We start from the raw sequence: 23,575 nt of genomic DNA, 5'->3' as shown, positions 1-23,575 counted from the left end.
AAGAAATGAGGATTGGCATCAACAAACATTACATGATTAAGAAATGTAGGACATGACATGACACTGTACATAAAATAACAAGAACAATAATATTTTAGGATTAATTATGTTATTATTAGTATTGCAATAATAATAGTAATGATTAATTATCAATATTACAACAATATTATAGCAACAAATGATATCATGACAACAATAGTGTTATAATTATATTGTTATCATGCGTACTATCATTGTCCTCATTGCTGATGCTGTTATTAAATAATACACCATCACGAGCTGAAATAACAAATCCCAGAAATGTTCCATACACACAAAAAGCGTATTTCTCTCAAATGTTGTGCACAAATTTGTTTACATCTCTGTAAGTGAGCGTTTCTCCTTTGTCAATATAATCCATCCACCTGACAGGTGTGGCATATCAAGAAGCGGATTAAACAGCGTGATCATTACACAGGTGCACCTTGTGCTGGGGACAATAAAAGGCCACTTTAAAATGTGCAGTTTTGTCACACAACACAATGCCACAGATGTTTTGAGGGAGCATGCAATTGGCATGCTGACTACAGGAATGTCCACCAGAGCTGTTGCCAGATAATTGAATGTCAATTTCTCTACCATAAACTGCTGCTAACGTTGTTTTAGAGAATTTGTCAGTATGTCCAACCAGCCTCACAACCGCAGACCATCAGTAACCACGCCAGCCCCTCCACATCCGGCCTGGGTGGTGGTTTGGCCTGGCTGGCAAGTGGTTGGGCCTATGCTCTCTAAGGCCCACCTATGGTTGCATCCCTGATTGGCTGGGCCTGGCTCCCCAATGGGTGGGCCTGGCTGGCAAGTGGGTGGGCTGCACCCCTGCCAAGTCATGTGAAATTCAACTGACTGATTTCCTTATATGAACTGTAACTCAGTAAAATCTTTGAAATTGTTGCATGTTGCATTTATATTTTTGTTCAGTAAATATTAGTACAACTTGACCATAGCAATATGTTGAAATACAGTAAAAAGTTATCAAATGTACACATTTACAATGAGATAAGTTTGAGCCTTGGTTCTGACACACAGCCATAAAATAGCATGGATTGTTTAAAGGGATGAATATTGATACCCTCTTGAGGCTTTTGAAAATTTTCGAAATATGTTGAAACATTCAAAGTGTTCAGTACATCCATAACACAATTAAAAAACATGGCTAGTCTACATTACATGGGCTACTTGTGACATAAACATTGAAATAAACATTTTTCTTCTGTCTATGCATACATTATTATTTGCATTAAAATGGTGAGGATAATCTTAAAATATCTGATCTGTTTCAAGATTGGATTTCATGTAAAAAGTTGTATTCCAAAAGTTTTTTTTCAATTTATAGGCCATTTTCGTCAAAGGCCTAAGTGGGCTAAGTTAGGCCTAAATCATACCGTGAAACTTCTTTGTACATACTTGGAAATTAAATGTAAACAAATAATGAGTGAATAAATAAAAATGCAACTCTCTATATAGACCAATTAGGCTATTATTGGACTTCACAATGCACTAATTTTATTTAATCAAAACGTGACAGAATTGTTTTCTTGTACAGAACACAACTTAATGACTCATATTTGTGCATCTTTCTTTGACTCCATACAAAGCATTAGGGCTAGTTTATATCAGTATGCCCATAGACTTTTTTCTTCAACAATAGCCTCTTTCAAACAACATTCTGGGAAATTCTTTCCTATTTTAAACAGAACACTTGCTATATCTTATTTAAAGTCTATTTCCAGTGTCGGCTGTACAATTAAAGCACAAATTACTATTTGTCCTACATAGTACACTGTAAAATAATCATGTTTTTATGCTAATTTACTGGCAGCCATTTACCTGTAAATTATTGTAAAAAAATGTACAGTATGTCACGATAAATTCCAAAGCAACTTTGGTTTAACAGTAATGTACTGTTAAACCAAAGTTTCTTGGTGCCTGAGAAAACTGGACCCGCAGCTTTTACACACATTGGCATCTTTGAAAACGTTATGTCAGTTGCTGTTATTTGGAGATGATAACTAAATAGCAAATTTGAGGGTGTTAAAATCACAGTGTTGAGGTAAAAAGTGTTGTGAGTGTTATATCTGAGTGTTGATTCTGGTGGGGATAACACCAGTGGGATTAAAATTTAAACCACCCACAGTGAATAAATTAAGTTACTTGAATCACAGTGGAATCAACACTGTGTGGTGTTGTTGTTACTCGGCTGTGTTGAGTTAATTTCCGTTAACTCTCTCAGATTGAAGACATGGGAGGGGCCATCATTATCATATTTCCCAGCATGCCTTGTTGCCAGTTGCTTTTTAGAATAGTTTGTTTTAATATCTAGGCCTATGTTTCTGCATGCACATTGATTGATAAATTGATCTTATACTAAACAAAGATAAATAAAATAAAAAATCTAAACTAATCCAATCTGTAAGTAGTTGGCCTTATTTCACCCGTTATTGAAATGGTTGTTCCAGTTCAGATGGTTAAGGAAGTCTCATTTATCAATCTTCCCTACCTTGGCAGTCATTCTAACTGCAGTTGTTGCTGTTGGATATCCTAACTCTGACTGGATTCCAATAGGAATTATACAACACTTCGAAAGCGAGTGACTAAGGTAACTTGCTAATGTGGCCTGTACTGGGCACAGACTTAAATTCAATCTACTCCATGTTGGTTCAACATAAATTCAAAAAAAGTAATGTATGTGTATTGACATAAATAATTACATTTTTATGATCAAATATTCACTTAGTCACTCACTTGGTGAAGGCTAGATGACTGAAAGCCATCGAATGCAACAATCATGTCTCTGTCACTAACAAACACACAGCAAAAAAGTAACCCTGGGAAATAAATGTGCAGTCTTTACACCCTAAAGTGTTAAAACAACACTCCAAAACGAGTTACTGTAACACCACATATGTTAATTAGCTAACACTGAGAAAGTGTTAGCAGCATCAGCTCTTATAAGGTGTTAATTTAAGTTGGAATCTTCAACACCCATTGTGCTAGGGACCAATCACTTTTGGGGTGTTGATTTATCAACACTTTTAAAAGTGTTAGTTTAACACTAGGCTATTTGAGATGGTTACATATGATTTCTAAGAAAGTGATACATTTAACACTGTGGAAGTTACAATTCTGATCACACATTTGCTGTGTATAATTAGATTAGATGCTTTAGATTATGGTTCAAGCATTTGTTCGACACGCAAGTATGGCATATATGTATGGCTTGGCCTGCAACATGGAAGAGGCCAGGGGTTGGTAAAAGGTCCCATACGTGGCACTGTGCCGTTGTGCGCAATCCAACCTGAGGTCTCATGGTTTATTAACTATGTATTTCAGTTAATTCAACAGCAATGGCAGGCATTCGCCTAATAGTGCCGCAAATATCAAATAATCTGTTATTCCTGAACAAATCCTGCAGTCACGTGAACTTCCATGGAAATAGACAGTCCAGTATGGAATCGTACCGAAAGGTGACGCAGGAGCAGAAGAGCAGCTCCTTGAGTGTCTTGCGCAGCTCCTGGCTCCTGTAGGCGTAGATGAGCGGGTCGATGAGCGAGTTACAGATGATGAGGATGAGAAAGAGGTTGAAGTAGCTGAAGAAGCAGGTGCAGAAGGGGGTCGTGGGGCAGGTAAGGATGAGAATAAGGTGGAGGAAGAAGGGTCCCCAGCAGAGGATGAAGACCCCTAGCAGGATGGTGAGCGTGATGGCGCCCTTCATGCTCGTGCCCTGGCGTCGAGACTTGTAGATGGCCATGATGCGCCGCGAGTGCACGTGCGCCAGGATGAACATGTGCATGTAGAGCACAGCGGTGAAGACAAGAGTGATGCAGAAGAAGGTGACGAGGCATACAATGACGGCGGTGTGCGAGTGGTAGACTATGAAAAATATGCTGGCGGTGATGCTGGTCAGCCACACCATCGCGATGATGGTCACGGCGCGCTGCGTGGTCATGATGCTGTGGTAACGCAGCGCGTAAAAGATGGTGATGTATCGATCCGCGGCGATGGTGCACAGGAAGGACAGCGACGACACCACCGAGCTGCAGGTCATGATGTCGATGACGTTGTCCAGGTGCCGCAGCATTTCAGGTGTGACCACTAGCAGCCCGTGTTCGGTGAGCAACATGACTATGGTCTCCACTACGTTGGCGACACTGACCAGCATGTCGGAGACGGCCAGGCAGCATATGAAGTAGTACATGGGCGAGTGCAGATTGCGGTTCTTGATGATGGCCAGCACCACTAAGATGTTCTCCACCAGACTAATGAGGCCCAGCGTCAGGAACAGCTCCTGTGGAATGCGGAGCGAGCAGGTCGTAGAGTTCTGCTCCCTGGCGCTGGTGTTGTTGTCGGTGCTGTTCTCGCTGTACATGGTGAGGGCGCTCAGCTCCATGTGGTGGTGCATGATGAAGTTATGTTGAGACGTGTTGTCCGTCATGTCTGCTGCTCTCTGCTGTAGTAGGCTATTGGATAAGGTGGAAAGAAAAAGCCTTACAATATTTTCTTTGTGGTCTCTATAGTGTAACAGAATGAACTAGTTATTCTATAGGCATCATATCCTATTCAACTGGGCTGTGACCTCAGGAAAAAAGAGCACAGAATGTGTGAGGTGAAGGTAGTTTAGCTCACGTTTATGTCGCAACCCTGAAATTGGAGTGATGTTTTCCCACAAACGGAGGTCTCCAGAACGAACTTTAACACAGAGCGAAGAGTACAGATGCTCACAGTGGAGAATCATCCATGTGAAATTGTCTCTTTCCCAAGTAACTGTTTAGATTCAAAGGTTTATCCAACTGTATTTTGCACATAGCCCATGTATGGTATTTCCAAGTGATGAGAATCCTAGTCTGAGTCTGAAAACAGCTCATTGGTGCTGGATCGCATGAGAGAAAATCCTCTACCATTTGGACGTCCAAGTAGGCTCCAAGCAATCCTAATGTGTGAACTGAAGCCTATCCAAGTGAGCTCTCAGGCGCATAAAGTGACAGTGTGTTCTTAAAAGGGTCCACCGCCTTTCTAACTCCTCCTTTCTCATAGTGAAAGCCAACCGCATGATTCTTAGACTGACACAAACTCTAATGAACGCGTGATCCCGCATGGAAATATTTAACAAGATTAGGGAGTAAAATGGATGGAGAGAGTGTAGTATTGATATACTTACTAATCGCCTGAGCAGAGCATAATAATAATAATAATTCAAAGACATAGTTGAGAACATGTTCCTCCAGCACTAAAATGGAATTTACCGCGCACTGTGCACAACTGATGTGACCAATTGATTTAGACAATGCATACTTCACGTGCCTCAAATACACAGTGTGCAAAACATTAGGAACACTCCACACACTATGGAAGGGCTATTATTACACATGCATCTGCCTCGGCCGTGTATCTTGTCTAGGATGTGGTGGTCATGGTATACACTGAGCAGACAAAACATTAGGAACACCTGCTCTTTCCATGAGATAGACTGACCAGGTGAATCCAGGTGAAAGCTTTGACCCCTTATTGATGCCACCTATTAAATCCGCTTCAATCAGTGTAGATGAAGGGGAGAATACAGGTTCAAGAAGGATTTTTAAGCCTTGAGACAATTGAGACATGGATTGTGTATGTGTGACATTCAGAGGGTGAATGGGCAGGACAAAATATTTAAGTCCCTTTGAGCGGGTATGGTGGTAGGTGCCAGGCGCACCGGGTTGAGTGTGTCTAGAACTGCAACCCTGCTGGGTTTTTCACGCTCAACAGTTTCCCGTGTGTATCAAGAATGGTCCACCACCCAAAGGACATCCAGCCAACTTGACAACTGTGGGAAGCGTTGGAGTCAACATGGGCCAGTATCCCTGTGGAACGCTTTCGACACCTTGTAGAGTCCATGCCTCAACGAATTGAGGCTGTTCTGATGGCAAAAGGGGGTGCAACTCCATATTAAGAAAGGGATTCTTAATGGCAACCGACAACAATGATCAGTTAATTAAAAAAAGGACACGCTGCACTCATGTATCTGTATTCGGACGGGAACTTTACGCACAGTTCGCAATTGTAAATGCATTCATGATTATGACTCAAACTGTTGCAGTATTTTTCTTCTTCGATATAATTGCGAAATACATTTGTAATTACAATAAAGTTTTAAGAATAAATGTTGTAAAGGCTCGCAAACATGATGTTTGTTGTCTGCCAAAACAGCGGTAACGCGCGCTATTAACCAAAACAAATGGGAGGGGATTTGGATAGACAAACCCGATTGAATGGGTTGGTCCATTACGCATGAGGGTTTTTGTAGTGACCTAGTTGCAGCAGAGCCACTTGGCATTTTGACAGGTTTTGTGTGTGTATGTGTATGGGGGACTACCTGTCCTGCGTACCGAACTGATTAAAACAGAAGGGCGGGCTCTTTTCTCCGCTGCATTGAATCGTATGTTTTTTTCTACTTCATTACAATCTCTATTTGATGTTTTTATACCGTGTCGTTGAGCAATCAAGAAAGCGTTTTTTTCCAACTTCAGAAACCCTTCGCAACACTACAAGCGGAGCCTCAGGTTCATGATGACGCAAGAAGCTGCCCTTCAGGGAACACGTAGGCTACAGTAGCCTGCCTACACATGGACAAATTGAGTTCGTGTGTTGAACCTCATCCCAGCCAGCCATTAACAATACACAGGGATCCATTCAGGACGGAGTTCCGAACTCATGAAGCAACATCACTTTAAACTAAACCAAACCTAAACCATAACAAAATTAAATATATAATTTAGTTGACAATGTTCATAAAATATGTCCAAAACAAGATATATTTGTTCAAACTTGTGACAGCTGAGAAGTGAATACTTCCCGCTGGAGGAAACCACATAAAGAGTTCTGAACAAAGTGACAAGTGTAATGGCTCCAGCCTTTGAAACAATCCTTCTCAGTGCTTGCATAACCAGCCTCTTCCTCTAGCGATTTCATGGGAGATATAACACACACAAACTGCAGTTTGTGCAAAAGGCAGCACTCTTTCACCTGTGGAGAGCAGCAGTGTCAACTGTAAACAGCCAGACTGTCCATAGTTAGAGTGTGATAGTGGGAGATAAGGAGAATCCTCCATTCACTCAGGGCCAGACCCAGATCTGTATCAGCCTCTAGCTGAGGAGCACCACTCCTACCTGGGACTACAACTTCAGACCTGACCAGACTGACTCAACATCTGGGCCTATCACACACACTCTGCAAAAGGGGCAGCCAACTCCCATATGTGTGTCTGGACTGTCACTGTCTGTCAAAGAGAGAGACACGAGGGGTTGGATGGGGTAGGGGGGACCCAATAGGACAGATGATAAGTGATGTGGCCAGTGGCGACCTGTCATTCAGGGCAGGTGGAGCAGAGCCCCACCTGTTTTGAGCCCCACCTGCTTTGAATGTTATTTTGGCATTAATACGATGTAAAAATGTAAACCATGCAAAAAAAAATAATAATAATTGAATTAAGAAAGCTGCATTCAAACGTGGTCTCTTTTTTGCTTTCTTGAGTAAGGCAGCTCCGAAATGCAGGTGTTTCAGCCTAACTCAGTGCTTTCTGTGGTGGTGGGGCAACCAGTGGAAAATATGGAGCTTAGGGGCTGGTAATGTTCTCTAATTGAGCTGTGATTGGCTCAGTGTTCGGTCACTCATGGGGACACCTCGTCACCACAAAATCTACAGGGAGAGCTCGAAAATTCAACCCCCTTGGGTGCTGCCATAGAGTTACATTACAATTGCCCACCCAGTAGCTCTTTTCCAAGCTTAAAAGGATAAACATTTAACATTGGCCATGCTGTCAATCCATAATGACTTCTGCCGTGCTCAAAACAACTGTAAACTCGGAACTGGAAAATCTCAGACTCAGTGAGTTCAAGACAACTGGGAACTCGGAAAAAAATGAGCTCCGACTGGGAAAATACGCTTTGAACAGTCATCCAACTCAGAATTGCATGTCGGGAACTCAGGCCTCTTTCTAGAGCTCCGACCTGAAGATCACTGACGTCATCATGATTCAATCTTGTTTCTTTTCCAAGTTCCCAGTTGTCTTGAAAGCACCAATAATCCAGAGAATGTCAGACTTTAATGACAAAATTTGCCCACGAAGGACCGCCGCGCCACCTTCCTGTTCAAGTGAGCACAGTACAGAGAGAATGCCAAGAATGTGCAAAGCTGTCATCAAGACAAAGGGTGGCTATTTGAAGAATCTCAAATATAAAATATATTTTGATTTGTTTAACTTTACTGGTTACTACATGATGCCATGTGTTATTTCATTTTTGTGATGTCTTCACTATTATTCTACAATGTAGAAAATAGTAAAAATTATTTTTAAAAACTTGAATGAGAAGCTGTTCTAAACCTTTTGACCGGTAGTGCACTTTAACCCCAGTTCAACCTCAGTACACCGTTAAAGGTCTATTACAAGTGCTGATCAATGCTCCTGCTGTTTCACAGGCTGTTTCTTAGAACAACGTCTCATAACCCAATATAGTTATTTTACAGTGGCCTTGAACTAACCATGTAATAGTACATCCCAGCAGGTAAAACTGTACCAGCTTTAACTTTAGAATTATAAACACTTAGAATCAGGGGTGGACTTGGAAGAAGTCTGGGAATTCACCATTGTACAAATCCCCCCCCACACACACACATTTTTACATGACAAAATGATTTCACTTTGGAAACTTTTTAGAGCATTCCCCACAATTCCACCCATGCTTATAATAAACCATTATTGCATGCTTCCTAAACCATTCGTAAAACATAATTATCACCTGTCTACATAACTATAGGTGAAAAGGACAATATGTATAAATCATTTAAACTTTTCTACCCACAGTTGGCAGAAGAAAGAAATATGGAGAAGGTTACAAGGAGAAACTGAATAGATCAAGATTTACTGAATTTATCGATTTCCCTGGATTTAGTTATTTACAGTTCTGAATGTTCAGTAGTTTATCTAATCCAATAGAGAAAGATTTACTCACATTGATTTCTCTAGATTTATCGATGTACTGTGATGTAGGCCTTCAGTTAATTCTGAATGTTAAGAACCTTTGTCTTGCCCCAGAGGGAGATTTATCTTACAAGTTATAGATATACACTACTCTTCAAAAGTTTGGGGTCACTTAGAAATATCCTTGTTTTTGAAAGAAAAGCACATTTTTGGACCATTAAAATAACATCAAATTGATCAGAAATACAGTGTAGACATTGTTCATGTTGTAAATAACTATTGTAGCTGGAAACTGCATATTTTTTTATGGAATATCTACATAGGCGTACAGAGGCCCATTATTATCAACCTGTGTTCCAATGGCACGTTGTGTTAGCTAATCCAAGTTTATCATTTTAAGAGGCTAATTTATCATTAGAAAACCCTTTTGCAATTATGTTAGCACAGCTGAAAATTGTTGTTCTGGTTAAAGAAGCAATAAAACCGTCCTTTAGACTAGTTTAGTATCTGGAGCATCAGCATTTGTGGGTTCGATTACAGGCTCAAAATGGCCAGAAACAAAAAACTTCCTTCTGAAACTCGTCAGTCTGTACTTGTTCTGAGAAATGAAGGTTAGTCCATGTGAGAAATTGCCAAGAAAGTGAAGATCTCGTCCAACTCTGTGTACTACTCCCTTCACAGAACAGCGCAAACTGGCTCTAACCAGAATAGTAAGAACAGTGGGAGACTCCAGTGCACAACTGAGTAAGAGGACAAGTACATTAAAGTGTCTAGTTTGAGAAACAGACGCCTCACAAGTCCTCAACTGGCAGCTTCATTAAATAGTACCAGCAAAACACCAGTCTCAACTTCAACAGTGAAGAGGCGACTCCGGGATGCTGGCCTTCTAGGCAGAGTTCTTCTGTCCAGTATCTGTGTTCCTTTTGCCCATCTTAATTTTTTTTGTTTATTGGCCAGTCTGAGATGTGGCTTTTTCTTTGCAACTCTATAAGGCCAGCATCCCGGAATCGCCTCTTCACTGTTGATGTTGAGACTGGTGTTTTGCGGGTACTATTTAATGAAGCTGCCAGTTGAGGACTTGTGAGGCATCTGTTTGTCAAACTAGACACTTTAATGTACTTGTCCTCTTACTCAGTTGTGCACTGGAGTCTCCCACTGTTCTTACTATTCTGGTTAGAGCCAGTTTGCGCTGTTCTGTGAAGGGAGTAGTACACAGAGTTGGACGAGATCTTCAGTTTCTTGGCAATTTCTCGCATGGAATAGCCTTCATTTCTCAGAACAAGAATAGACTAATGAGTTTCAGAAGAAAGTTCTTTGTTTCTGGCCATTTTGAGCCTGTAATTGAACCCACAAATACTGATGCTCCATATACTCAACTAGTCTAAAGAAGGCCAGTTATATTGTTTCTTTAATCAGCACAACAGTTTTCAGCTGTTCTAACATAGTTGCAAAAGGGGTTTCTAATGATCAATTAGCCTCTTAAAATGATAAACTTGGATTAGCTAACACAACGTGCCATTGGAACACAGGAGTGATGGTTGCTGATAATGGGCCTCTGTATGCCTATGTAGATATTCCATTAAAAATCAGCTGTTTCAAGCAACAATAGCAATTTACAACATTAACAATGTCTACACTATATTTGTAATCAATTTTATGTTATTTTAATGGGCAAAAAAGGGCTTTTCTTTAAAAAACAAGGACATTTCTAAGTGTCCCCAAACTTTTGAAGAGTAGTCTCTCTGATAGTCCCATCCACCTCTGACACCGAGGCTCACATAGAGCTGGGAATGTACTTCATATCACAGTGAACACTACCGACCATGTTGCTTGTGGGGACATGTCTTAGCAGCGAAGAGGGTAGATCTCACATGAACACCCCTCGTGACCAGGCACTGCAGTAGCTCCAGGTAAACTCTGGAACAAGGCTCTCGTTTGAGCAGCAGTCTACTAACTGCACCCACAGCATTACACCATGTGGTTCTATTCAAAAACATTACAGAGTGGATGTATGTGTGTTGTTGATGTGGGTGTCTTTTAAGCGGGTACGGTTTTGAGTGTGTGTGTGAGCGGCGGTGTACCCTTTGACTCTGCTTTCATTTATACATCCTCTGATAGGAAACAGCATATTTCTGGACTATTTCAAGGGAATGAAAACTAGGCAATTACGCAAATGAGTATCATGGGATGGACTTGGACTCTTTTAAACCCCCAGGCAACATCTCACTTATCAAATTACTTGGAATAATCAACAACACACAACCAAAAGACGGAGGAAATAATGCATCAAAAGTAATACGGAACAGTGGTGGAAAAAGTACCCAATTTGTCATACTTGAGTAAAAGTAATGATACCTTAATAGAAAATGACTCAAGTAAAAGTGAACGTCACCCTTTTGATGCATTATTTCCTCCGTCTTTTGGTTGTGTGTTGTTGATTATTCCAAGTAATTTGATAAGTGAGATGTTGCCTGGGGGTTTAAAAGAGTCCAAGTTATTGTTCTTGAAAGACCATCTGGCAAAAGGAAGAGACCATCCCATGATACTCATATTTTCGGCAACTTTTACTTTACTACATTCCTAAAGAAAATAATGTACTTTTTACTCCATACATTTTCCCTGACACCCAAAAGTACTCGTTACATTTTGCCAGGAAAATGGTCCAATTCACACAGTTATCAAGAGAACATCCCTGGTCATCCCTACTGCCTTTGATCTGGCGAACTCACTAAACACAAATATTTCGTTTGTAAATTATGTCTGAGTGTTGGAGTGTGCCCCTGGCTATCCGTCAATAAAACATTTTTTTTGCCAATTGTGCCATCTGGTTTTCTTAATATAAGGAACTTGAATTGATTTATACTTTCACTTTTGATACTTAAGTACATTTTAGCAATTCCATTTACTTTTGATACTCAAGTTTATTTAAAACAAAATACTTTGAGTTTTACTCAAGTAGTGTTTTACTCTGACTTTCACTAGAGTAATTTCTTTTAAGGTATCTTTACTTTTACTCAAGTATGACATTTTGTGCTTTTTCCACCAATGGGAGACAGAACGTTTAGTTGAAAATAATCTAGAATATTCCCCCCAAATAAGGAGTGTAGCCAGCTAAAGGAGGACACGTGGCATCTTGAATTCATGAGAAATGACTGAATACAACACACCCCATTTTAACTAATGAAGTTAATACTGAATATCATAAAGCTTCGGTGGACAGATATTCCGTTAGAAACAGGTTAGTTAAGGTCACCAACAAGATCAAAGCAATGCTGTCAAAACAACTTTCGACACCCACGAGACCAGACAGAGAAAAAGAGTGCTCATGAATGCAGGTGGCAAAATATGACTAATAAATATCCTGGTCATTCCAGGGTCATAAAAGGACACTCGGGGTAGAGAGTAATTTCCCTAGTAAACTGATATTGGAACAAGCACCAATAGAACATACAGTTGAAGTCGGAAGTTTACATACACTTAGGTTGGAGTCATTAAAACTCGTCTTTCAACCCCTCCACAAATTTCTTGTAAACAAACTATAGTTTTGGCAAGTCAGTTAGGACATCTACTTTGTGCATGACACAAGTAATTGACACATGACACAAGTAACAATTGTTTACAGATTATTTCACTTATAATTCACTGTATCACAATTCCAGTGGGTCAGAAGTTTACATACACTAAGTTGACTGTGCTTTTAAACAACTTGGAAAATTTTAGAATGATGTCATGGCTTTAGAAGTTTCTGATAGGTTAATTGACATCAGTCAATTGAGGTGTACCTGTGGATGTATTTCAAGGCCTACCTTCAAACTCAGTGCCTCTTTGCTTGACATCATGGGAAAATCAAAAAAAATCATCCAAGACCTCAAGAAAAAAATTGTAGACCTCCACAAGTCTGGTTCTTCCTTGGGAGCAATTTCCAAGCGCCTGAAGGTACCACGTTCATCTGTACAAACAATAGTACGCATGTATAAACACCATGGGACCACGCAGCCGTCCTACCGCTCAGGAAGGAGACACGCTCTGTCTCCTAGAGATGAACGTACTTTGGTGCGAAAAGTGCAAATCAATCCCAAAACATCAGCAAAGGACCTTGTTGAAGATGCTGGAGGAAACAGGTAAAAAAGTATCTATATCCACAGTAAAACGAGTCCTATAACGACATAACCTGAAAGGCCGCTCAGCAAGGAAGAAGCCACTGCTCCAAAACAGCCATAAAAAAGCCAAGCTTTAACTTCCTGACTGATGTCTTGAGATGTTGCTTCAATATATCCACATCATTTTCCTCCTCATGATGGCATCTATTTTGTGAAGTGCGCCAGTTCCTCCTGCAGCAAAGCACCCCTACAACATGAGGCTGCCACCCCCGTGCTTCACGGTTCGGATGGTGTTCTTCGGCCTGCAAGCCTCCAACTTTCTCCTCCAAACATAACGATGGTCATTATGGCCAAACAGTTCTATTTTTGTTTCATCAGACAAGAGGACATTTCTCCAAAAAGTACGATCTTTGTCCTCATGTGAAGTTGCAAACCGTAGTCAAACCGCAGTTTGCAACTGCATATGAGGACAAAGATCGTACTTTTTGGAGAAATGTCCTCTTGTCAATTAGCCTATCAGAAGCTTCTAAAGCCATTACACCATTTTCTGGAATTTTCCAAGCTGTTTAAAAGCACAGTCAACTTTGTGTATGTAAACTTCTGACCCACTGGAATTGTGATACAGTGAATTATAAGTGAAATAATCTGTCTATACACAATTGTTGGAACAATTACTTGTGTCATGCACAAAGTAGATGTCCTAACTGACTTGCCAAAACTATAGTTTAACAAGAAATTTGTGGAGTGGTTGAAAAACGAGTTTTAATGACTCCAACCTAAGTGCATGTAAACTTCCTACATCAACTGTATGTAAGATTCTCTATTGCAGGGTTTCCCAAACTTGGTCCTCAGGACCCCAAGGAGTGAACGTTTAGTTTTTTCCCCTAGAACTACACAGCTGATTCAACTAATCATCAAGCTTTGATCATTTGCATCAGCTGTGTAGTGTTAGGGCAAAACCACAACGTGCACCCCTTGAGGTGCCGAGGACCAAGTTTGGGAAACACTGCTTTATTGTAACGGGAACCTGAGAGGCAGTGTCCTCAGATTGAGTAAGGGCAGATGCATTAGCAACAACTGACTGACTGCATATCAGATAATACCTACCAGTTAATCTTCTCAGCATCAAAGACTTCAAGAGAAGTGAAAGGACAGATATTTTTGGATGGTAGACACAGATAGCCTTGTAATTTCTAGACTGATTACCACTCACCGTGCAGCAAACACTCATGATCAGGCGGCTTGGGAGGCTAAGACAAAGAATGAACCCCCTATTGGCCTGGAAAGAGATGAATTATGAAATATAATGTATTTTTACTCAAGTCAATATTGAACCATATGCACATCAAGTTTATTGTCTTTACATTAGCTTGTGTAATAAATGATTTCTAAGCAGAGTATTTACAGTAGTGGGTTGGATATCATGCAATCCTTTCCTGACATTAACAGATGACTTGGGCCAGGAGTTTTTCCTGCCAACGTGACCTCATTGGGACCAACTTCGGGCCCTAGTTAATAAACAGCCTAGAATTGAATTCAGGTAAGGTCAAAAATATCTCTTTATAGAGAATCACAACAGAGAAATATCCTGATCAGTTTGAATTTTATCCTCAAAATCAGATTGAATATAAAATGCTGTTGTCTTAGCAATGATGAACAGGGTTAATTGGGAGTTGAAGTTAAAAATCAAAGTTGTTATGGCCAATATTAAAAATGTAATAAGAAGTTAAGTCCATTTGTTCCACTCATACTTTTATCAGACGCTCATTAACCTTTAACCTGACTCTCATCAACCCGTATAGCAGTAGACTGTCAATGTGTGTACGACGTTGGGTTGCTAAGACAACACCATAGGGATTTATTCAATCATAAATGATTCCACTTCAGATATACTGTAGCAGTAGGGCATCCTTATCCTTCTGATGAAACACAATATTCATTTTTTGATAAGCAATGTTCTTTTAAAAAAGATTTAAAGAAAAACTGAAGAGGGAGTTTCTTTCTTGATGAATGCAGCCTCCTGATCTTCTTGATCAGTAAGAACAACTGTCCTGAGGAAAGAGAATGGGACAACATGAGGAAGGAGAGTGGGCTGATGGACTGTCTTGACGATGACAGGAGGAAGAGGTGATACTACTGTGCCTATATCAGAAAGGGAGAGTTTGTTTGATGTTTGGGTCATATAGATGACCTGCCATTTCTTTCTTTAAGGTTACAGTATATCTGTTACTGCTACCCTCACTGAATCTATTCCCTCACTCACTCTTCATCCTCCTACCTCCCTGCTATATTCCATCTCCATTCATCTTAATCAACCTTTTATTTTCTTCTATCTATTCGCATCTCTATGTAGCCCTCTCTCAAGTCTCACTCCACCTCTCTCTGTGTCCTCCTCATCTCAGTCCCACTCCCCCTCGTCTCTGTCAGGGTTGTTGTCTCTAGGTGGCTCCTGAAACTGGATATTGGCCAGCATGTCCCTCATGGCCACCATCAGACGATTTACTTCCTGGTTCAGCTCCCGACCTGCCTGAGCTACTTCCTGGTCATCCTGCGGCATCGGCTCACCCTGCAGAGACAGTGACTAGAGAGTGAGCAGTAATTCTAATCATCACTGAACATGACAATATGGAAGTGTGTGTGTGTGTGTGTGTATACACTGCATTCGGAAAGTATTTAGATCCCTTCACTTTTTCCACATTTTATTACATTACAGCCTTATTCTAAAATGGAATAAATAATTTTTCCCCTCATCAATCTACCCACAATACTCCATAATGACAAAGCAAAAGAAGTTATATATTTTTTTAAGTATCACATTTACAGACCCTTAACTCAGTACTTTATCGTAGCACCTTTGGCAGTGATTACAGCCTCAAGTCTTCTTGGGAATGACACTACAAGCTTGGCACACCTGTATTCCTCGGGTTCAAGTCGGGCTCTGGCTGAGCCACTCAAGGACATTGAGACTTGTCCCGAAGCTACTCCTGCATTGTCTTGGCTGTGTGCATAGGGTCGTTGTCCTGTTGGAAGGTGAAACTTCGCCTCAGTCTGAGGTCCTGAGCACTATGGAGCAGGTTTTCATCAAGGATCTCTTTATTTTGCTCCGTTCATCTTTCGCTCGATCCTGACTAGTCTCCCACTCCCTCCCACTGAAAGACACCTCCACAGCATGATGCTGCCAGGTTTCCTCCAGACGTGACGCTTGGAATTCAGGCCGAAGAGTTCAGTCTTAGTTTCATCAGACCAGAGAATCTAGTTTCTCATTGTCTGAGAGTCTTTAGTTGCCTTTTGGCAAACCCCAAGCGGGCTGTCATGTGCCTTTTACTGAGGATTGGCTTCCGTCTGGGCACTCTACCATAAAGGCCTGATTGGTGGTTCTTGGTCACCTCCCTGACCAAGGCCCTTCTCTCCCGATTGCTCAGTTTGGCCAGGCAGCCAGCTCTAGAGTCTTGGTGGTTCCAAACTTCTTCCATTTAAGAATGACGGAGGTCCTTGTGTTCTCGGGGACCTTCAATGCTGCAAAAAATGTTTGCTACCCTTCCCCAGATCTGTGCCTCGACACAATCCTGTCTCGGAGCTCAGACAATTCCTTTGACCTCATGGCTTGGTTTTTCCACTGACATGCACTGTCAACTGTGGGATGTTACATAGACAGGTGTGTGCCTTTCCAAATCATGTTCAATCAATTGAATTTACCACAGGTGGACTCCAATCAAGTTGTTGAAACATCTCAACGATGATCAATGGAGGGGCCTCCCGAGTGGCGCAGTGGTCTAAGCCACTGCATCGCAGTGCTAGCTGTCAGTCGCCAGGTGTACTGTGTTTCCTCCGACACATTGGTTCGGCTGGCTTCCAGGTTAAGTGGGCATTGTGTCAAGAAGCAGTGCGGCTTGGTGGGTTGTGTTTTGGAGGACGCACGGCTCTCGACCTTCGCCTCTCCCGAGTCCATACGGGAGTTGAAGCGATGAGACAAGACTAACTACCAATTGGATAAAACGACATTGGGGAGAAAAATTGGTAAAAAAATATAAAAAATACATAAAAAAGGATGATCAATGGAAACAGGATGCACCTGAGCTCAATTTCGAATCTCATAGCAAAGGGTCAGAATACTTATGTAAATAAGGTATTTGAAAAAAATATTTAAAAATGAATTTACAACAATAAAAATGTTTTGTTATTATGGGGTATTGTGTGTAGAAAATGTATTTAATCCATTTTAGAATAAGGCTGTAATGTAACAAAATTGAAAAAGTCAAGGTGTCTGAATACTTCCCGAATACACTGTATGTGTTACTTAAATTCACCAGGAAAAGCACAATACCATCTCTTAAGAACACCACATTACTCTCTCCTGTCTCACTCAGGTTCAAAATCTTTCAAATGTTGTAATAAGGTATCACGCGTAAACAAATGAATTTTAAGAGACAAACAGGAGCTTTGTACGACCCTAGGTGACATACAGTAAGTATGTCAGTGTTTTGTGTCGAAGTGTTTTGGGATTTTCACACAGAACATACATTTATTAGATTCATTTCATTTCCAACACGCCTAAATTGTGATTTCAGACCTGTTGGATAACACTGTAGCTATTCTAACAGTGCAATAAAACAACTGCAAGCAGACAGCATCTCTTCCTCCTAAACTGTCTCGTTCTTATCCTAATTGCATCTCTTCCTCTTCCTAATCAGATAAGTCTCAAGATGGTTTAAAACTAGCTGCATAAAAAAAGGTGGTCCCTCTTGGTTAAAACGCTGGGCATATGTGTTTCTGTTTGTCAGTGGATGTTTCTGGAACTTGCATGGTCAGTTGTGGCACAGGAGGACCTGAGGACACTGGAGCGCCCAGGTTGGTGGTCCACATTAGTGATTATCTTTACAATTAGCCACATGTCCTCTGATCACTAGCATGGATAGCTACAGTCCGAACTAGCATGGACATTGGAGAGTGATTATAATAGGAGACGATGCTTTGCTTCCTTCACACCACGTCGCATCTCACTGCACAAGGTTACATGGCAACACACTGCCAGTCAGTGTGGGACACCTCATTAAATATAAAAATCACTCCCACACATGTATACTGTCCATTGATGTTTTGATCATGTGGATCTTTTTTTATAGACAAGTGAATGTTCTGAAGTAGGTCAACATGACGAGAGACAATGTGGTGTGTAAATATGGGCTATCCTCTGGTTGCTGGTGCCAGACTGAGTGCTTATCCTCTCCTCTCCAGGGGTGTTTGTCACCATCTGTCTCTTGTGTATTTCACCCTGTGTGACACTACCCACTCTTTACCTCCTCTCCACTCTGCCTGAGAAGCAGGGGGCAATGGGGCAGACAGTACATTCCCTCCTTGTTGGTTGCCATGGACAACACTAAGTCAGAGAGGAATCAAGACTCTCTCTTGAAATGCAACAGTTGTCTGTTCTGCTTCAACAGGACTCAAGTAACGCACCATTAAAAACAGTGCATCAAAGAGAGGCTATGTTAGCCAATCCATAGCAGTAAACGGTTTCAAATCAAGTTAGACCATACAAAACACGGAGTCAAGAGTTCTTGTACCAAAAGCCAAGTTTGCCTCGTCATCCTGTCTCCACGATCTGTGCTGTATCAAATGATAAAGCCAAACTTTGTTCGGCCTCGTCACAAAGTGTTGGTTGTAGATCGTCATCAGATTGTGTTATCGGTCATCAGATAGAGATCAGAGTCAGAGTCACATAACATCATCAATGGGTCAACATTGCTCGGACCTGTCCAAAACGCACCAGTAAACACTATTTCAAGAGCATGTTCTTACATTTACATTTTAGTCATTTAGCAGACACTCTTATCCAGAGCGACTTACAGTAGTGAATGCATACATTTCATATGGAATCGAACCCACAACCCTGGCGTTGCAAACACCATGCTCTACCAACTGAGCTACACGGGGCCATATTGGTTAGTTCCAACAGAGGAACCCGTTTTTCTGTGGCAAAGTTACGCTACTGTAGACTTAATGTGGTTAAGCTGCTGTAGATCTAGTGGAGTAGGAAACTACTCAGAAGCACTTTCTCAGGCTTGGCCACGGAGCAAATAGGCATGAAATGAGTCGTATGGTTAATCCATTCAGAAACCTCCAGAGTGTTAGGGAATATCTACCTAAACCTAAATATCTACCTAAAGCTAATCAATGTTCCCTTCCATCCTGTCAGAACCCTTGTGCCAACAGTAGCCCAGGATGTCTCCATTAGCTCAGCCCAACAGTAGCCCAGGATGTCCCCATTAGCTCAGCCCAACAGTAGCCCAGGATGTCTCCATTAGCTCAGCCCAACAGTAGCCCAGGATGTCTCCATTAGCTCAGCCCAACAGTAGCCCAGGATGTCTCCATTAGCTCAGCCCAACAGTAGCCCAGGATGTCTCCATTAGCTCAGCCCAACAGTAGCCCAGGATGTCTCCATTAGCTCAGCCCAACAGTAGCCCAGGATGTCTCCATTAGCTCAGCCCAACAGTAGCCCAGGATGTCTCCATTAGCTCAGCCCAACAGTAGCCCAGGATGTCTCCATTAGCTCAGCCCAACAGTAGCCCAGGATGTCTCCATTAGCTCAGCCCAACAGTAGCCCAGGATGTCTCCATTAGCTCAGCCCAACAGTAGCCCAGGATGTCCCCATTAGCTCAGCCCAACAGTAGCCCAGGATGTCTCCATTAGCTCAGCCCAACAGTAGCCCAGGATGTCTCCATTAGCTCAGCCCAACAGTAGCCCAGGATGTCCCCATTAGCTCAGCCCAACAGTAGCCCAGGATGTCTCCATTAGCTCAGCCCAACAGTAGCCCAGGATGTCCCCATTAGCTCAGCCCAACAGTAGCCCAGGATGTCCCCATTAGCTCAGCCCAACAGTAGCCCAGGATGTCTCCATTAGTTCAGCCCAACAGTAGCCCAGGATGTCTCCATTAGCTCAGCCCAACAGTAGCCCAGGATGTCTCCATTAGCTCAGCCCAACAGTAGCCCAGGATGTCTCCATTAGCTCAGCCCAACAGTAGCCCAGGATGTCTCCATTAGCTCAGCCCAACAGTAGCCCAGGATGTCTCCATTAGCTCTGCCCAACAGTAGCCCAGGATGTCTCCATTAGCTCTGCCCAACAGTAGCCCAGGATGTCTCCATTAGCTCAGCCCAACAGTAGCCCAGGATGTCTCCATTAGCTCAGCCCAACAGTAGCCCAGGATGTCCCCATTAGCTCAGCCCAACAGTAGCCCAGGATGTCTCCATTAGCTCAGCCCAACAGTAGCCCAGGATGTCTCCATTAGCTCAGCCCAACAGTAGCCCAGGATGTCCCCATTAGCTCAGCCCAACAGTAGCCCAGGATGTCTCCATTAGCTCAGCCCAACAGTAGCCCAGGATGTCTCCATTAGCTCAGCCCAACAGTAGCCCAGGATGTCCCCATTAGCTCAGCCCAACAGTAGCCCAGGATGTCTCCATTAGCTCAGCCCAACAGTAGCCCAGGATGTCTCCATTAGCTCAGCCCAACAGTAGCCCAGGATGTCCCCATTAGCTCAGCCCAACAGTAGCCCAGGATGTCTCCATTAGCTCAGCCCAACAGTAGCCCAGGATGTCTCCATTAGCTAAGCCCAACAGTAGCCCAGGATGTCTCCATTAGCTCAGCCCAACAGTAGCCCAGGATGTCTCCATTAGCTCAGCCCAACAGTAGCCCAGGATGTCTCCATTAGCTCAGCCCAACAGTAGCCCAGGATGTCTCCATTAGCTCTGCCCAACAGTAGCCCAGGATGTCTCCATTAGCTCAGCCCAACAGTAGCCCAGGATGTCTCCATTAGCTCAGCCCAACAGTAGCCCAGGATGTCTCCATTAGCTCAGCCCAACAGTAGCCCAGGATGTCTCCATTAGCTCAGCCCAACAGTAGCCCAGGATGTCCCCATTAGCTCAGCCCAACAGTAGCCCAGGATGTCTCCATTAGCTCAGCCCAACAGTAGCCCAGGATGTCCCCATTAGCTCAGCCCAACAGTAGCCCAGGATGTCCCCATTAGCTCAGCCCAACAGTAGCCCAGGATGTCTCCATTAGCTCAGCCCAACAGTAGCCCAGGATGTCTCCATTAGCTCAGCCCAACAGTAGCCCAGGATGTCCCCATTAGCTCAGCCCAACAGTAGCCCAGGATGTCTCCATTAGCTCAGCCCAACAGTAGCCCAGGATGTCCCCATTAGCTCAGCCCAACAGTAGCCCAGGATGTCCCCATTAGCTCAGCCCAACAGTAGCCCAGGATGTCTCCATTAGCTCAGCCCAACAGTAGACCAGGATGTCTCCATTAGCTCAGCCCAACAGTAGCCCAGGATGTCCCCATTAGCTCAGCCCAACAGTAGCCCAGGATGTCTCCATTAGCTCAGCCCAACAGTAGCCCAGGATGTCTCCATTAGCTCAGCCCAACAGTAGCCCAGGATGTCTCCATTAGCTCAGCCCAACAGTAGCCCAGGATGTCTCCATTAGCTCAGCCCAACAGTAGCCCAGGATGTCTCCATTAGCTCAGCCCAACAGTAGCCCAGGATGTCTCCATTAGCTCAGCCCAACAGTAGCCCAGGATGTCTCCATTAGCTCAGCCCAACAGTAGCCCAGGATGTCTCCATTAGCTCAGCCCAACAGTAGCCCAGGATGTCTCCATTAGCTCAGCCCAACAGTAGCCCAGGATGTCTCCATTAGCTCAGCCCAACAGTAGCCCAGGATGTCTCCATTAGCTCAGCCCAACAGTAGCCCAGGATGTCTCCATTAGCTCAGCCCAACAGTAGCCCAGGGTGTCTCCATTAGCTCAGCACTCCCACAAATGTTTTGAGATTATTATGATGACGTCTCATCCCGCTGACCGTGGCCTAGCAACAGCGTGGGCTAGTGTATGTGAGGAATCTGGGAGCCCTGAGGAAGCGACAGACCAGGTTCTTTGACTCTCGGTACACTTTATGAATGTTTTCATTGTCTGCTGAAGCAACATGCCAACTGAAATATCCTGTGAGTTATAATCTTTTTTTACACTTTTCCGTGTGTGGGAGGTCATATGCCTCAACAGCTGATGTTCCCTATTGGTCTCCCATTGGGAAAGGCACGGTGGAGATGCTAGCTATATTATCATTATGAGACTGTTTCCCATGCCATTTTATTCAAGGTCCTTGCCCTATGTTAAAACACACAGACACACACACACACACACACACACACACACACACACACACACACACACACACACACACACACACACACACACACACACACACACACACACACACACACACACACACACACACACACACACACACACACACAACACACACGTTGGTTTATGAGGTCATTAACGGGAGATGGGACATTGGGGTCAAAGGACAAGCAGTCATGATATTCTATGAAGCAGGGGACCTTTTCTTAGATTTGCCATGCTGGGGGGCATGCAGCTCTGTCCTCAGGGACCACAGTGTCTGCTGATGTCCTCTTCCTCTGCTACTTCTTTGTCAAATCCATATCCATTAATGTCACTGATTGGAATCAGAGTTTTCCAGATCTAAATAATCAGGCACGGACTTGAATGAAAGAACCCAGCCATCTGCCTGACACTGCAGCTCCCGAGGACCATGGTTGCACACCCCTAGTCTACTGTAGCTCACCCTCGGCCTAGCTCACTCACTTACCTGCAGGTTGAAGTTTGGCAGCAGAGAGCGGAAGAACAGTGACAGGGTGCTCTCATTGGAGGCTCCCACACTCTGCCTGCAAACACAGAGACAAGTGAGAAAAGCTAACAAGATAACACAAGCATGCAATACATTTCTCACACTCTTCTGCTGATAAGGATTCTCCCATGACCATAAATTATATCAACCATCATATACAGTGAGGTCCATGTTTTGTTGTTTTCGCTCTGTACTCCTGCACTTGGAATGTGTGCATAGTCAACGCATTTTAGAGAACCAAAAGTATTGGGCAAATGTACTTATATGTGTATTAAAGTAGTCAAAAGTTTAGTAATTGGTCCCATATATTTGGTCCTGACTACAACAAGCTTGTAATACTCCAAACTTGTTGGATGCATTTGCAGTTAGTTTTGGTTGTGTTTCAGATTATGTGTGCCCAACAGAAAGACATGATAATGTATTATTAACCATTCCAACAAAGTGTCACTGTCTAAGTACTTTTGGACCTCACTGTAGATCATTATAAGTAGGTCCAATAGTTTCTCTAAACCCAAAGAATGCTCTGCTTTTATGTTGCGGTTACAGATCCAGTGCTAAATTGTAACCAGTAACCCCCCCACCCATTAATAAAAATCATTACTTCAACCACTTACACATCCCAGTTATTTATCAATCAAAACACTTCTCCGTGGCCATGTTTGTAAAGCTTATGAGGAACAAGCAACCATCAGGCAGAAATAGTAGGGCTGTCCTCAGACATGGGTGGGCTGTCATTCTAAGTAGTTCTCACCAGAGATCATCAGGACAGGGTACAGTATGTACAG

The 23,575-nt window shown here is 42.8% G+C and overlaps 2 protein-coding genes across 3 annotated transcripts in view; both read right to left on the bottom strand.

Annotated features, from left to right (window-relative positions):
* Positions 1 to 925: 925 nt before the first annotated feature.
* Positions 926 to 4,990, bottom strand: LOC115203158 (melanocyte-stimulating hormone receptor-like). The gene is made up of 2 exons (XM_029767578.1): positions 4,663 to 4,990; positions 926 to 4,496 (listed from the first exon to the last, which is right to left on the bottom strand). The coding sequence occupies exon 2, from the start codon at positions 4,469 to 4,471 to the stop codon at positions 3,452 to 3,454; it is 1,020 nt and encodes a 339-aa protein (XP_029623438.1). The 5' UTR covers positions 4,472 to 4,496; positions 4,663 to 4,990; the 3' UTR covers positions 926 to 3,451.
* Positions 4,991 to 14,421: 9,431 nt separating this feature from the next.
* The window catches only part of LOC115203157 (transcription factor 25), a 32,372-nt gene continuing 23,218 nt past the window's right edge, over positions 14,422 to 23,575 (bottom strand). The window contains exons 17-19 of one of the 2 annotated variants that reach the window (XM_029767576.1): positions 22,752 to 22,827; positions 15,469 to 15,658; positions 14,422 to 15,143 (exon numbers count right to left, since the gene is read on the bottom strand). In XM_029767576.1, the coding sequence (XP_029623436.1) occupies positions 15,491 to 15,658; positions 22,752 to 22,827 (244 nt within the window). In that variant the 3' untranslated portion in view covers positions 14,422 to 15,143; positions 15,469 to 15,490. The remainder of the gene's footprint in view (positions 15,144 to 15,468; positions 15,659 to 22,751; positions 22,828 to 23,575) is intronic. The other variant, XM_029767577.1, reaches the window with a different exon arrangement.

The sequence above is a fragment of the Salmo trutta genome, chromosome 12, assembly GCF_901001165.1.
Source record: "Salmo trutta chromosome 12, fSalTru1.1, whole genome shotgun sequence".
Classification (NCBI taxonomy): Eukaryota; Metazoa; Chordata; class Actinopteri; order Salmoniformes; family Salmonidae; genus Salmo; species Salmo trutta.
Note: the sequence above shows the minus strand (reverse complement) of the source record. Positions and strands in the feature narration are given on the sequence as shown.

Excerpts from the sequence above, each read along its gene's own strand:
- LOC115203158 (XM_029767578.1), bottom strand. The coding sequence starts at position 4,471 with ATGACGGACAACACGTCTCAACATAACTTCATCATGCACCACCACATG.